At 42.6% G+C, this 16,269-nt stretch overlaps 1 protein-coding gene across 1 annotated transcript in view; it reads right to left on the bottom strand.

Moving 5' to 3' along the window:
• The window catches only part of GNAQ (G protein subunit alpha q), a 321,449-nt gene extending 307,953 nt beyond the window's left edge, over nucleotides 1-13,496 (bottom strand). The window contains exon 1 of the mRNA XM_040257650.1: nucleotides 12,784-13,496. Within this exon, the coding sequence (XP_040113584.1) occupies nucleotides 12,784-12,919 (136 nt within the window). The 5' untranslated portion in view covers nucleotides 12,920-13,496. The remainder of the gene's footprint in view (nucleotides 1-12,783) is intronic.
• Nucleotides 13,497-16,269: the final 2,773 nt, after the last annotated feature.

The raw sequence follows: 16,269 nt of genomic DNA on the forward strand, positions 1-16,269 counted from the left end.
TAAAAGAAAAACAACAGACGGGAATTAAGTTATTTGCAGTAAACATGAAAAAGGCTAATTTCATTGTAAGCTCAGAGTTCACAAACAGGCAAAGGAAATGAAGAGACAACTTACAAACTAAGGAATTCAACTAGAAACAAACATACAGGAAATGGTCAGTCTTAGCAGTGATCAAATAAGTGCACGTTTTAAGTGCAGGCCTACTAATTTATTACAATCTTATTATAATAGTCATGATGTTGCGAATTGTACACGATCATTTCAGAATATGTTTAAGCTGTATGTAATCAAGAGTTGTAAAATGTTTCATGTCCTCTAACTTAGAATTAACAGTTCTATTTATCTATTCTAACAAAAGTCTGCAACTGTGTGTGTTTTTAAAAAAATGAGATCTATGCCAAGAACTTCATTACAGTGTTACTGGAAAATTGAAACACTGGGAGAAACCTAAATGCTAAAAAAAAAAAAAAAAAAGAGCAAGCAAGCTAATTAATATATACCTTCTAACAGAATATTATACACCAATTCTAAATATTAATATGAAGTTTATATAGGCACACAGAAAATGCTTATAACATGTTAAATTGTACAGTATGATTATATCCATACAAGAAACATGAAAATAAAAGTCTAGAAAGGAATATACAAAGAACAAAAAAAAATCATGTTTTTTTGCATCAGAATGGTACATTTAGTTAAACTTATGAGTAAACTTTAAAACATTTTTCATATTTTGTCTAATAAACTACTGCATTATTCATAAAATTTCAAAAATGCTGAAAAACACAACAAAAAAATATTATGAACAGTCATTTCAAAGGCCATGAAAATAACAAAATGTAATTCTTAATCATGTAAGAAAATTCTTATTTGGAAGAAAAGTACTCCTTGACTCAAACTTTGACTGTCTATTCAATACAATAGTTTGTTTCATTATTAAACCTTAAGCAACCATACCATCAGAGGATATATCTCTCAAATGCTTTTCATTATTTCATTTTTAAAGGAGAATAAAAAGCAATATACATTCAGGCAGTAGCATACTGCTTGAAGATATATAAAGAAAGAATATTTTTTAATAGAAAAAAATAAATCATTGTATTATGATGTGATTCTGTATTAGTGATGCATAACACTTTAATTCTGGGAAGGATACATTGTAATTTGAATAGCAATTCACAGACAGACTCTAGGGATTTAGAAAAACCCTAGACAAGAATCCCTGTTCCCATCATAAGCATGGTCTGGAGTGGAAAGCCCTACAGAAAATGTGTTTCTCAAACGACGTATCTGGTGACTTCTGTGAAAATGTAATTGGAGTCAAGATTTCCCTGAAGAACTGTTAATGAAGTCTAATGATTTCCTCCATTAAAATGCAATCCTTTGTCAAGAATCATATGGATGGGGAAATATAAATCATTTCTCCGAAACTGATCAAGCAAGATACAGGTATCTCCTCTGACCAGAAGATGGGAAACCAAGGAGACGCCTCATTACAAGAGTTGACATGTGCCCCAAATGTTCTAGGCATTTCTAAGGTGCTTCAGACATCATCTTAGATGGTGACTTCAACACATAACAGGATGTGCAGAGGTTATCCCCTTCATTACTCCTTGAACACATCAACGCCCTGCCACCTCTAGAATCCATGTCTGGCCCAAGGTTGGCTCGAGAGAAGCCAATACTATGTTAATTCATTACCTCTTAATCCACAGGGAATGATTAGAATTAGATCAGCCTCTAATAAAAAATAGAGGCTGATTTCAAGTATCTTTTTGTTTCAGCATTTATTAGCTCTGCTCTCAAATTATTCAAAATTATTCAAATTATTCAAAATATATTTGCCTACATTTTGAATCAAGAAATCCACTTAATTATATTATGGACAAATGAAGCCCATTTTGCATGATGGTTGTAAACAGACTTTAGGGACCCTGAGTGATCTATTCCCTGGACTTGGATATGACAGCCCAGAATGTGAACAGCTCCTAAGAGAACACAACCAATACACAGGTGCCCTTCTCAGCTAAAAATTACAAACGACTTCTATATTACATCACTCCACCCAAGCAAGAATCCACTGGCAAGAATATCTCTTGATACAATTTATCTTACTGCCTCGGGCAACTGAAAAGGCACTCTACTGTAGGAGAAGAAAGCCACTGGGAAAGATTTCCTAAGCAAGAGACGTCCTAATAACCCATCACCAGATTAGCAGAGTTCTCAATACAGTAATAGATGCATTTCTATCACCTTAACCACCTAACAAGGAAAAAACAACAACAACAAAAATACTTGGAGGAGTCTGGTTGTACCTCTTCCTTTTAATGTGTGAATGGTTTTCCTCAGGACACAGTCTGACCTCAGCTATCTAACCACCTCTGGGAGCAAAAGGACCCAAAGAGTGCATGAAACAAAAACGCCTCCCATGCCACCCAGACTTCTACACATGCTCATCTCCCAACCCACGATCTGGGAGAGGAAGGGCATGGCAGAGGTGACGACAGTGCAGAAACTTGGTAGGGAGTTGAGTGAGTGGAGTTGAGAAGTGGAAGCTGCCTTGGTCGGGCTTGGCCTGACTGGTGTGGTCAAGTCAAGGCACAGCCCAGAGCCCCTCTTCTCTGCTCTCCTCCCTTTCCTCCAGAGCTTAAGGAACACCTGGCTACCCCACTCCTACAAGCAGCAATATCCTCTGCCCTGCCAAGCCCCTCAATATCGCCCATCACTCTCCCTCACCTGCAGCTGTTCTCCTGTTTCCCTGTACCTGTCTCATTCCAAATCTGAAATCAAGGAAAGTGAGCCTGGAGCTGATAAGATAATGAGACAGCCGTAGGCCAGGAGGAAAATAGGGTCAAGGAATGCAAAGAGCCTGTCTGGCACCTCCAGTGGGTCTGGGCTGTTTTAACAGTGTTTCTCCAAACCTAGGATTTGAGTCCAGCTGCTCCTTCTTCGGTCACAGAGCCCTTTCTTCAGATTGCAGACAAGGGACCAGGAAGTTTCTCTCATCATGGTCATGACAATTATGTGCAGTTCAGAGGCCAAATTATGTATATGTACACACACACACATATATATTTTTTAAAAATATGAAATGTCTTACTTCATAGTATGAATGTGTCAACCCTTATCTATTATTCTGGTTTCAATGAAAGCCCCAAGGAAAAAATGGATACCATTAATGGAAGAAGAAAAGGACACAGGTGGTCCATCCAAGGGTTAACTCTAAATCTTTCCTAGAAAGCCCTGGAAAAAGGACCCACTGGCTCCAAATATGAAACATCCCCCAACTTGCTCCACTAAGGTGTGGGAGGCACTCCCAGTGCTCAGGGTCAAAAAGCCAACCTGCTGTCACTGAAAAAGGGCAGAAATGCACTTGGGCAGCAGAGATTCCTTGCAAGCAAATGAAAAGCATTACTTAAATGTCAGTGGAGAAGGAGGAGGAGGAGGAAGTCCAAGGTAGCTGCCTAAGACTATCTAAGAACACACACACACAGGCCTGAGCAGGGCTGCTCAGGAGCATTGAGCTCCGTGTCTCCTAGGATGTCGCCCTTCCTACAGGAAGCAAGAGACCCATGCTGATATGACAGGAGGCTTTTGATACCACTCCCTGAGAAGGCAGTGAAACTATCAGCAGTGTGCCAGGCAGCACGAGGGCAGCTCCAGGCAGACTCGCTAACGTCGCCTCACAGCTCTGGCCCAGAACTCCCCAAAGCCGTCTGTGCCTGCCTGTGGGGAAGAGAGAAGAGAGTGAGAGTGGCCAGGGGGAGCCCACCTGACCTGGCTATGCCTCCCATGGTAGCTGATCACTCCTGGGAGGTGGAGTCTCAAGAGCCTTGTCCAGGGGTAAGAGAGGGGCTGCAAAGTGGCTGAGATGCCAAAGCTGCAGAGGGGAAGCAAAGAAAACTTCAAAGTTCAAAGAGCCCTTAGATATGGTCCAATCTCTGCATTCTGTGGGTTTCTATAAAAACAGTAAAGGAACAAAGGAACAAAACACCCCTGGGTTAGTTCTGAGTGGTAGGGTAGGAGTTCTCGATGGCCTTTCAGTTACGGGCTTTAGAAAAGATACTCATGACTACAGCAACGTGCAGAGCCATAGGAGTATTTCATGGTTTGCTCAAATAAATTCTTACAAAGCCAGGGTGCCATTGTTTTTGATTATTTACTGGTATTCAACAAGAGTCAGAGAGAAAAAGAGAGTTAAACTCTTAACAAGTACCCCAGCATTCTTTTAAGGGCAAACCAGGAACAAGAATTAAAGTCATCCTATATTATTAGAACAAGTCAAAGGAAATGGGTCAGCTCTTTAGGACAAGAGGAAAATTGCATTTGCCATCTGCAGAAAGAACCTATAATATAACGAAGGAGCTCTGAAAAGTGTAGATCTTAAAATATCAGTTCCCCTTGCAAGAAAATTTCACTGCATCTCTACCTTAAAAAATAAATAAAACAAAAAAACCTACTCAGACTGGCTAGGTATAATGAAAGCAAAGGCTGCTGCTCAAGCTACTGTCCCTTTGGGGAAAGAAACACAGAAAGAGATGTTTTAAAGCTCTCAAGTAAGTGAGGTGAAGACATTCAAATCAACAAATGCAGAAGATGCACTATTACCCAACAGAGGACCCCAGCTCCTTCTCCCCTTCTAGCACACGCACTGCATCTTATTTTGAAACCGGGTGGCTTGTGATAGATAATCCAGCTTGGGCTCGCTAGCTTTCTGCTGGTAACTGCACACCAATCTCAAGTCCCCGCCCTCTGGAAATGGAGAATTTTACATTTTGTTTGATAACGTCTTTTGTTTTGCAGACCACAGCGTTGCTGCAGAAAGTTAATCATCTCCCAAAAGCACATTCGCAAGTGTCTTTTAATGCATTAAAGCACCCAACTTCCCCTCTCACCAGCTCACAGCCACATGATGTTTCAAAGAAGTACCAACTTGGAAGTTCCCTAAATCTTAAAGAAATGCACCCACCAGAGAATCTAAAGAATCCCTCCTTGCATTTGGTTAAGAACGCTGTGATAAGAGTAAATGGGTGGGTGGGTTACCATGGAAGGGTCTTTTGGGGGGCCTGCAGCAAAAAGCTGGAAGACTGAGTAACGGGTGGATGAGACTGCTGCATTTCTCTCTAGAAACAACTGCTCAGCAGCAGTCATCAGGAAATACATGGAAAAAGCCACCATTAACCCTCCACCTCTTTACCAAACAGAAATGTAAAAGACATAAAGTAAAAATGAAAACCGTGGGAAAAAAAGTATTTAAAACCATAAAAAAGGCAAAAGAAAAACTCTCTTCAATTATTTACTAAGTGATGATGATGGGAAAAAAAAGGGGGGGGGGTATCAAATTTTGGAAAGAGGCAATTAATTCATGATTTCAGTTCTCCAAAGGGGGAAAAAACATGAGGCTATCTCTCAGAAAGATACATGAACATATTTCTAAACATCACTATCTACTTCCTGCAACAGAGACAAAAAGTCTCACTCTATTTTTCTTTAATTTGTGGATCAATTATTGTTCCCTTCTGTGAGGTTTCAGAAATCTAATAGCGTTAAAAACATTCTGGTTCCGACCATACCACAATCCATCACACACTTCCTTGAAAAAACTATTTTGTTTTCAAAGCAGTCAAACTGCTCACAATCCAAAATTAATCCTCTAAGAAAGGTGTGTAGCATTTTCAAATGTCAAAGGACCTGTGTAACAGTTTTCCATTCGAATTGCTGGATAAACTACGATCGACTTATCAACCTGCAACAATTATGAAAATGTTCAACTAAATCATTTTCCTAAGACAATGAATGAGAAGCAGGCATAGAGACAAAAATGATTTTGCCTTTAAACCAGAATTTCTTTTACCATGCCCCAAGTGGCCCACAAAATGACAAAGAGGTGTGGTAAATGGAGAACAAATCAATGATACCCATTAGAAGAAAGCAAGATGTTTAAATTCACTCCCTCCAATTGCTCTGCTTGCTTCTGGGAACCCAGCTGCCCACCCTGCCCCCATCGTCCTACATCCACAAGTTCCCAGATACTGAGTCCCCAGTTATACCAGAATGACCGTAAACAGAGCAAGAGAAGGTGCTTCGCAGAGCTACCAAGAAACAAGAGCCACTATCTTTGTCCTCATGTAGCTTCCCTGGTGGCTCAGATGGTAAAGGACCTGCCTGCAACACAGGAGACCAGGTTAGATCCCTGGGTAGGGAAGATCCCAAGGAAGGAAGTGGCTGTCCACTCCAGTATTCTTGCCTGGAGAATTCCATGGACAGAAGAGCCTGGGGGCTACAGTCCATGGGGTCACAAAGAGTCAGACACGACTGAGCAACTAACAAACACATACAGCTTCCACTTGAGTTAGAAACACAGGGCAAGTGGTCACTAACAGTTTCTCACAGTTAAAAGCAAAAAAAAGATAAGACTGCTCCGAGGAAATAATATATATCACTCAGGAGTTCAAATTCTCAAGACCATCTGCTTCCCCAGTTGTGTAATCCCCGGGAAGCTTCTAGAATGGCCTTCAGATTATTTTGTCTTTTTCTTTGTATTAAGAGCCAATCAAAAAGCCAGCCCCAGGAAGGATAACACCCAGAAGGACATGTCAGGCTGAGGGCGTCAACTGTAAAACAACAAGAACTGTGAAAATTGCTTGTAGTCTTTCCTGCCGGCAAATAAGAAACAAGGGTGTGTCACACAGCACATTATTTTATACACAGTAGGTGCTTAATATCTGTTCATTTGACCAGCATCCTGTATGCAACTGTTCTTTCTTATGGTACATCTGGTTAAAAAAAAAAAAAAAGAAATTTTAGAGGAAATGTTTGTTTTCCCAAAACTGGCAAGTGTTTGTTAAATAAATGAATCTGAAGATCTTGATAACTCTATTTTTAAATAATACTAATTTTGTTCTTCAAATTGAAATATTAGGCTCTTAACAAAATATTCTGCACTGATTTCAGAAATTATGGCTAGGTATAAAGGTCAACCCCAAAGCTATTTAGCAAATTCAGTCTTTGGTTCTCCACACTGATATGGATGTTTATTTTGTTTATAAAGCCCAGATTCATGACCACCTAAGATTTATGAACTCATTTATGACAGAATATTTAGGTCCTTTTTTTCCTTTTTATTACATGACAGATAAGAAATCAGACAGGTTTTTTACATATCGGTAAGGTAACAAATCATAGGTGATTGTCAAACAACTGCCTATAATTTTATTAGTAACAGCTGTTCACACAAAATAGTGTTTGGGTCTGAGAATAGCTCTTTCTTTAATGGTACTCCATCCGGCAGAACGAGAACTCACTCACTGTTTACTGTAGTCAGTTAGTGCCACAGATTTAATTACCAACAATCACACATTTTTCCTTCTATTACTATTTCACACTTCCCTAGGATTAATTCTGCAGAGATCATAACATTGCTTTAAAGCCATTATAAAAGTTTCCCTTTGAAAAGTCACTGCCCTCCCCCTTCAACCAGAAAATTAGACTTAAAATTTGTTGTTACAAATACTTGCATTTCCCTCAACCCAAGACAGACAGTCTGGAGAAAACAGATTCTCTCCACCTTCTCAGGGAGAAAGCAATCCTAACCTTCTTAAAATGGCTTCTCTCTCTTTCAAGATGTACCCTTTGAGCTCTCTTATTTTCCCTCTATAACCCTCAATCCATACTTCCATTAATACCGAAAGAACTAGTAACCTCCCCTTAAAGAAAAACTAATATGAATGCTGGAATCAAAATCATCCTTGGCAAATCTTGTTCATTTCTTTTCAAGTATAAGTTTGCCTGGAGCATGAAGAAAAATGTGTTCCTTTTTACTGCTAAGTTTAGCATAGCACGCAGTCTCACAACTGCAAAAGCTGTTTAAGGTCCTTAAAAATTCATCTATAATAAAAATCATAACTATATTTAATAGGCATCTCTGAAAATTGAACATAAGCCATCTCATATAAAGTGCAGCTGGGTTGTTTGATTTTTTTAATGAAAAAGAGGCTATAAAATTTATTTGTAACAAAATGGCTACTAAATTATTCTGATTCTCCTTCCTAAGTTTACCTAAAAATATGTGAATAGATATATACTAGATAGCTTCATTGTTCAGTAGGGTTGTAATTTGCTCCCAAAATTTCCATATGAAGAAACAATACATTAATACATAAGTACGAGATTGGCAGTTATATGGCAGATCCAGACAATGAATCTACATGGTTCAAAGCAAAAATCTTACTCTGAAGGCTTTGTTATTTGGTCAGAGCTCCAGTTTTGATTTTAATGAGGGACACTGCCACTTCACTCTTCAGATACAAACTATAAATACTTGGTTTCCAAAAATAAATAAATAAAAAAGAAAATAAAAGAGGAAATGCATTCAAACAAATCCTGACGTTTAGAAACATATTCAACACTTGGAAACTAAAAGAGTAGCAAAAATAAAATTGGTTGATCTTAAAGCAGCCTCATAATCACCATATTATGGTATTTCCAGGGAGATTCTGTTATTAGGGCTGCTTAGAAGGAAGTCTTCTTCCTGCAGTTCTGAGTAGCCATCGTAGACAGACAGCCACTAACCTCTAGGTTAACTTGGGCAATCAACACCCCCATCCTTGCGCCAGTGAACTCTACAGAGGGGTGGTGGGGTGGGTGTTTTTACCCAGACCTGTATGAATGAACTCTCCACATATGCTAAATTTGTCAGAACACTCCCAACCTTCCAGGTACCTTCCTGCTCTGTAACTGTTTGGTTTTCAGTACAAATGTATATTGCTCAAATTAAAATCATTCTTTCTACAATTCCTAAAAGTTAACCACTGTGGTTCTTCTCATGTAATTATATATAGGTAAATTGTAAAAATCTCTTCAGTCACCACCTGTGCTCTAGAGAATTTAAAAATTCACTCTGCTGAATGTGTCATGGAGAAAAGTAGATGGCAAAAAGATGAGAGGGTTAAGCTAGCTTCTATACAAAAAAAAGTAATCAAGACATGGTATGATTTTTTTTTCCTTTAAACTTTCATATTTTAAACATGACTGTTATCATTCCCAAATGCAACCAGCACAGAACTGTAATACACTGGTTCACTATGCGATAAAACATCTTACATTAACACTTCTGATCCCGAAACTAATTTGTAATCAATTGGCTCAAAGAGTTACACATAGTTATTTTCAAAGGTGATGATTTCCTCTGCCACAGAATAAAAGCTCTACATTTCTCCATGTCTCTATAATGTCTTCATTGTTATATGGTCCCAACTTCTATTAGGTTATAAAGAAGCTTACTTAATAAATACTTACTGAGAGCACTCTATGAGTTAGAGATTGTGCTAGAAGCTGGGATTTTATAGTGTGCAACAGAGAAATCTGTTTCTACCCTCCTAAGCTTCCAGTCTAGAATAGGAAAAAAATTTCCAACCACATTTGTAATTCAGTTAGAAGAGCAAGAACATATATTCTTTCATCTAAAACTGGCCTAAACTTTGCCTCTTCAGTAAGTGGAATCCAATCAATAAAAAAAAAGCAAAATCTTTTTCGCTAAATCTTTCTATTTGATGATTAAGATCTGAAGAGTAAAGAGTTTAAAAATGTAAAAGAAGAACATGTTAAAAGGGAGAAAAAAACGTATCTTTAAGAAGCCGAAATTTTCAGAAGAATATCGTTGACCGGAAGCAGATATTCAATGGCACTTGTTTTATAAAGACTTAAGGACAGATTATATTAAATAGTGACCTATGTGCCACCAATAGAAATATTTAATTAATATTTATAAATATTAATTAAAGGAAGTAATGTATATTACATCTAAGAAGTATATAAAAACTTCAGATTAAAATATTCTCTTGTATATCTATGTAGACTACAAACAGTTTTCTGAGTGATCTAAGAAAATAAACACTAACAGAAATGAATTCAGAAAATGAATAAAGAAAACAATTCAAAATTTAATATATTTTATGACAGTAGGTTTCTGAGTTCACTTTTTAAAAAATAAGCATCAAAAATAAGTAAGTACCATAGAATTTGAAACATATTGGCATAATTGCTGGATATGTATCAAGGCAGCCCAGATTTCACTGCCATGCTTTCATCTAGGCAGGTAACCACTATTTTCTCTTGTTAATTTCTTCACAATATAAAATTAGCTAATTATGTGAACTAACAAGGGGCTCCTGCCAAATACACCCATTTTCCTTAAAATGGCGTCATGCTTTGAACTAACATTTACTTTGAAAATAATTTTACATTGAATTTCATTTAAATACAATGGTGATCCCTTAATTTAAATAAAGTAGTTAAAAATATTGGTGAATCTTTTGAAGGGCCTCATGAATGAAGATTCAGTGCACTCATCAAAGCAGCACATCAGACATTCCTCAAAAGGAACTCCTTCTGATACCTTCCCTGATTCAAATCAACCATCACTCCCCTCCTGGATTCAACAATCACGAGCACACACACAAATCTACAGTGAGTATACAGCACTGACTACATAGTATAGGTACTGCAGTAGTTACTTTACAAAAGCAACATGCCCAGAACATGAAGCTGTAGTAAACCTTACGTGATGTCTAGGGATTGGGTTTCTAACAAAAAGTTGTACAGTTTTAAAGTGCTAATAAATGTAGGTGCTAAACTGATGTCCTATTTTTCTACCCCTTCTAATAGGCCATATTAGGGGGCTGGGGTGAGGCTGTATTAAACCTTAGTCAAAAATCTAATAAGGGGAGAAAAAAAGTTCTTCACACTACCACTTCAGTGGTAAAATTGTTTTACTTTAGATTTTTGTCCTTATAAAATTATCTCCAAGTTCATTTTTTAAAGCATAATATGTTACTTAAGTCCACAGTATGTAATTAAGCATCCATCTATGGGTATTTCCCCCAAAGTCCTCCTTCTAGACATTCAAACCTAGGCCCTCAGACAGACAAATTCCCTGAGCTCTAATTCAGCTGCTAGGAACCCACAGCTGCCACATTTCAGGCAATGGGGTTGGCCTGAGAGACCTCAAACGCCCTATTCACAGCCAAACAAACAAACTCTACACAGGGCAAAAGAAAAAGAAAAACCATCCTCAAGTCTTTCTAAAACACATGCTTTTCCCCTTAATCATGCACTTAAACTCCATTCGTGTCTCCTACCCACTCTAGCTTCTTCTCAATCTTGAGAATTCAGAAAACATTCAACTACACCTTTTCAGCCATGAGAAGTAGCTCAAAATGAGAATAAACATAAAAAATAAAAAGATCTTCCTTTTGCAATTGCAGTTTTCCCCTTCCCTGGCTTCATTCCCTAAAGCCCGCCCCTTTTATCCAGGGTTTGCCTTCTGTTCTTTATAAATGTGCACATTTATCTAATCTGGTTTCAAAATGAAGACATTAAGCATGGCATGTGAATTAACCATTTGTAACTATTCGTGATCATTATGTTTTGTTCCTTCTTGTAAAGGATCCAGTACATAAGCAGTTCCCTCCCAAAGGCAATTGGTTCCTTGAACCAGGAGACAGAATGCTCAAGATTAGAAGGAAAATGCATGCTTCTCAAATCAGAATTGACAATATTCTCCTCCAGAAATGTCTGAGAAACCTATTTATTATACACGCAAATATCCGGAACACGAGTGCAGACATTTTTCAGGCCTGTTACTGCAAAGCTGTTCTTCCTAACACAATAGCTCAGAGTTATGTCGCGCTGGCCTGAACGTTGATTCTGAACATTCTCCCAGAGATAATAATCAATAAAATTCCTAGTGGAGAATGGCATTTTCTTGCTAACTTAATGTGAAGGCAGAATAGTGGGTTATTTTTTAGAGATTAAAGGGACATTTTTTGCTGTTCACTTCCCGTTTTCCTCCTAGCCCAGATTCCAAAGATATTAAAATGCTGTCCGTTTTAAACAAAAGGTTTCTATTTGATTCCATGAGAGTAATTGAGAGGCTGTACTGGCAACTATTGTGAATTCAGGCCTACATCTGGGTTGCCACATTAAACAAAAGATACCCATCGCTGTCAACAACCACACAGCACAACCCTCCCGTATCCCTCATCTTTATCTGGAAGGGATGGTGGAGACAAGAAACACGCCTGTCACCATTAAGAAACTCTTCTGGGTCCCTCCTTTCGGGGGTCTGGTGGCTAGAGAACAGCACTCGTGTGACACACATATATGCTCACCTCCCCGCTCGCGGAATATGTTAGCCCCCTTTCTTCAGAGAGCCAACCACTCGGCTCCCTCATCATCACTCCTTGGAGAATCCAGCCGCGAGTCTGCCCACCGTTCCACCATTCGCTCCCGACCCCTCAAAGCACTGATAAAAGTCGCACACAGGCCACCCCACCGCACGCCCTGGCTCCGCTTGACACCTAAGGCCACACGCACACACAGTTCTCCGCGCCACCACCCCACCGGGCGCCGCGGCCACGACACTGGAAGTTCAACCCTCCTGCCCACCTTCCCACCCGCGCTTCTCCCCGAAGCGATTTGCCATTCAGCAGATGCACAGCAGACAAACGCGCACCCCGAGGGCACAGCCCTCAGGGCTACCGAAAGGGACAAGCCGAGGCCCCGGGCAGAGCAGCCGCGACCCCTCTGCGCGTGCCTGCGTCTGCACGCGCGCGCGCGCGCCCTTCAGGGTGCGGGTAGTGGCCGGGGCCGCGCCCGGGGAGGGCAGGGGCAAGCCGCCCGCGCCCTGGGGCCGGGGCCGCAGAACGGGGACTGGGGGTGGTGGGCAGGAGGCGCAGAGGTCCGGCGGGAGGGCCCGCTGCGTACGGCCGCGGCGGTACTCACCGAGCAGGAGCAGCTTGAGCTCCCGGCGGGCGTCCCTCTTGTCCCTGCGGAGCTGCCGCTCAATCTCGTCGTTGATCCTCCGGGCTTCCTTGGCCTCCTCGCTCAGGCAGCACGCCATGATGGACTCCAGAGTCATTCTTTCAAAGTGCCTCCGCTGCAGCCCCGCCGGCACCCCCTGCTCACACGCGCGCACACACACCCTCCCGCCCTCGCTCCCCCGAGGCAGCGGTGGCCGCCGAGCCCCCGCCGCCCGGGCGCGCGTCCGGGACGAGCTTGGGGAACCGCCGCGGGGGCCGCGGCCACGGCCGGGGCCACCAGGTGGGCCGGGGGTGCGGCGGCTGCCGGCGGCTCTGGCTGCCGGGAGGAGCGAGGCCGGCGCGGGAGGCGGCCGCGGGCGCTGGCTCGGGGGGCGCGCTAGGGAAGGCCGCCGCGCCCGGCCTCGCTCAGACGCCCGCGCCTCCTTCCCCGGGAACAGGCGGCCCGCCTGGCCCCCCGCGCCGCCGCCGCCGCCGCCGCCGCCGAGGCTCCCCTAAGCCGTGCGCCCGGCGGCGAGAGCACATCCACCGGGGCGTCCCCGCAGCGAGCGGTCGCCGACGGCTCCCCGCGCCTGGCGCGCCGGCTCCTAGCTGCCGCCTGACACGGCTCCCGGGCGCCCTCGGCCCTGCCCGCGCCCACCGCCCGGCCCGCGCGCAAACCCGGCTCGCCGGCCCGCCCGCCCGGCCGCCGCGCGCTCCTCCGCCTCCGCCAGACGCCCACCCCCGGCCCCGATTGCCAGGCGCAGAGCGGCTGCTCAGTGCTCTCCCTCCCCCTCGCCACACACACACATTTTCTTCTTTCTCTGAACTGGAGCACAGATCCGGGAGGGAGGCGGCGGCGGCAGAGGGAGGAGGTGGAGGGAGGGGATGGGCGCGGGAGGAGGGGAGAGGGAGGCGGTGCCGCCCGGCCCCTCCTGGAAGGCTTTCCTGGGCTCGCAGCCGCCGCGGCGCGCCTCCCAGTGCGGCTTTCGCTTCGCTCGCGCCGCTCCCTCGCTGAGCCGGCCCCCTCGGGCTCTGCGGGCGCCTCCCGCTCCCGCGCCCTCGGTCGGGCCCGCGGGCTCAGCGGTCACGGCCGCCCCCGGCGGGAGGCGGGGCCGGGTCGCCGAGGCGCAGCCGGGGCCGCAGCCAACCTGCCGCTGCCGGCCCGCCGCCCGGGCGTGGTAAACCGGGAATATGGCGGCCTCCGCCAGCCGGGCTGCCCACTGCCTCCGGAAAGCAGCCCGCGGCTTCTCCGGCAAGGCGGGGATCTCGGCCCCGTAAGCCCCCAGCACTCGCCGCCCCGCGAACACCCGCCCGGTTCCCCCGAAGGCAGCCTCGGCGCTGGCGCCTCCCGCCTGCCGCTTTGCAGCGCTGAGCAGATCCGTGGGGCGGCTCTTCGCCTAGTTCAGTGTTCTTTCCCGTTCCTATTTCTAAAACGCCATTCGGTTAGAAAGTATGTCCCGTCACCTCTGATCCAAGTTGAGTCGTAGAAAATAATATACACTCAACTGTGCAGTGCGACTGGGGAGGACACGGGATTGTCACTGTCTCGCAGAGGCGCAAGGGAAACTTAATAGGTGAAACTATCGGCAAAGTTCCTGGAGACAGAAATCTAAATCCTAAAAAAAAAAAGAAAGAAAGAAATCTAAATCCTGAGCAGAAAAATAAAGCGGCCCAGTTTCCAAGAGCCTCCTGCTAGCTTCCAACTTTTCATGCCATTGGAGTTGTTTTTGTTTTCTTACAAGCTGTCCTCTCGTTTTTGAAAAAGGCACACGATATTTAACAGCCAAGTAAGTCGACTTCACCATTCTAGACCGAGATGAACTTATGACTTATGAGAAAATGCAAAATAATGTGAAATAAAGATAAAGGAAAGAATGAAAGAAAAATGGGACAACCAGGATCGCCACAGCAAAATTCCATTCTGGTATTTTGTTTTTCCACTTTCAATTGAGGTAGTTTACTTTAAAATGTGATTTGCTTATATTTTGTTGTAACATGTGACAGCCAAAAAAAAATCCTTGCTCTTTCAAATTTTATTTGATCTAATAGCTACAGGAGGTGTAACTCATACTGCTTTCTGCCTTAATGGAACCTCAGAGGAAATTGTATCTTAAGAAAGGAATCGGTTTTTCCCATTTTATGTTGTTTCTGAGAAGTCTCTGAACCTGTTGATCCAGAATGGAAAATGAGGGCATGATTCTACTATTACTGCAGGTCAAGAGTGCATATAGGATTGTCAGATGACAGGTGTGTGACTGCCTTCTTTCATTTGCCATTACCTCCACCCCTAGACACACACATATCATGACTTAGATCAAACAAGTCCTCTAGACATAAGATCTATATTTTAGACTTCCCATTTAAAGGATATTTGGCCTAGAAGATGCAGTTGCCCTTAGTTGAATTCAAGGATGCAGAACCTGGAGAAGAGTCGACTATAATTAAATTTCACCTTGGCTAGGAAAGCAGAAAGGGCAGACTTCACCAGCTTCACCCCCTTATGTGAATGCTGTGAAATTAAAATTTAAAATTAACTGACTAATTAAATATTGAAATTCAACATGCCAAAATTTTAAATGGCATCAAGGGAAAAAAATTATAAGTTTGCATCCTCTAAATATGTCTATACATGAGTTGCAGAGAGATAGAAAACATTAGAAAATCAAGTAAAAGTCAGGAATCTTCAAGTGTCTGATTTCCTAGCCAAAGATCTAAGATTTTTGAAAATGTCTCCCAGCCTGGGCTCTTAAACACTATCAGGTACTCCATTTTGACTGAATTGACCTATTTTTTGATGAACAGAATTAAATTGTTTCAACACATTGTGGAACAATAAGTCTATTTTATCACCCCTGTATGCCTAGCATCAGGGACAGTCCTTGGCATTTAGTAGATATTTGAATGGATTAGACAAAGAGGAGGATGTTCCTTCAAGCACTGGGAATAAATTGGAAAGTAAGGAAAACCAACACTCTACAATGATAAAGTCATATATGAGTGTCAATAAGGAAACAGGAAATTTTCAAGTCTGAGCCCAGATCTATTCAGAAACCTTTGCATGTGTATCTGGAAAGCATTTGCCAAGCAAATAGTCACATAACCTAAATCACGCAAACAAAATCCATGTAGGAACTACTGAAGTTGTGACCATATTCTGCAAGCAAATATGCTAAAATAGTCAACTAAATGTGAATCATGTTACAAAGTCTTAGTTCATTAAATCAACAAATGTATTCATTGCCTAGCATATGTAAATAACTAAGATGAAAGTGCAAGAAGACAGATACTAGGGTGAATAAAATGTAGTCCTTGTCTTCAACAGGCTTGAAGTCTCAGGGCATTATGTAGCTCTGAACACTTACAATAAAAGAAAATGAAATCAATTTGTATTAAAGTTGGGATACAAGTAACACTATAAAGGTATAAAAAGGAAGGGATCCTTCTGTTCAGGAGAACTGAAGAAGACTTC

This window comes from Oryx dammah, unplaced genomic scaffold, assembly GCF_014754425.2.
Source record: "Oryx dammah isolate SB20612 unplaced genomic scaffold, SCBI_Odam_1.1 HiC_scaffold_1, whole genome shotgun sequence".
Classification (NCBI taxonomy): domain Eukaryota; kingdom Metazoa; phylum Chordata; class Mammalia; order Artiodactyla; family Bovidae; genus Oryx; species Oryx dammah.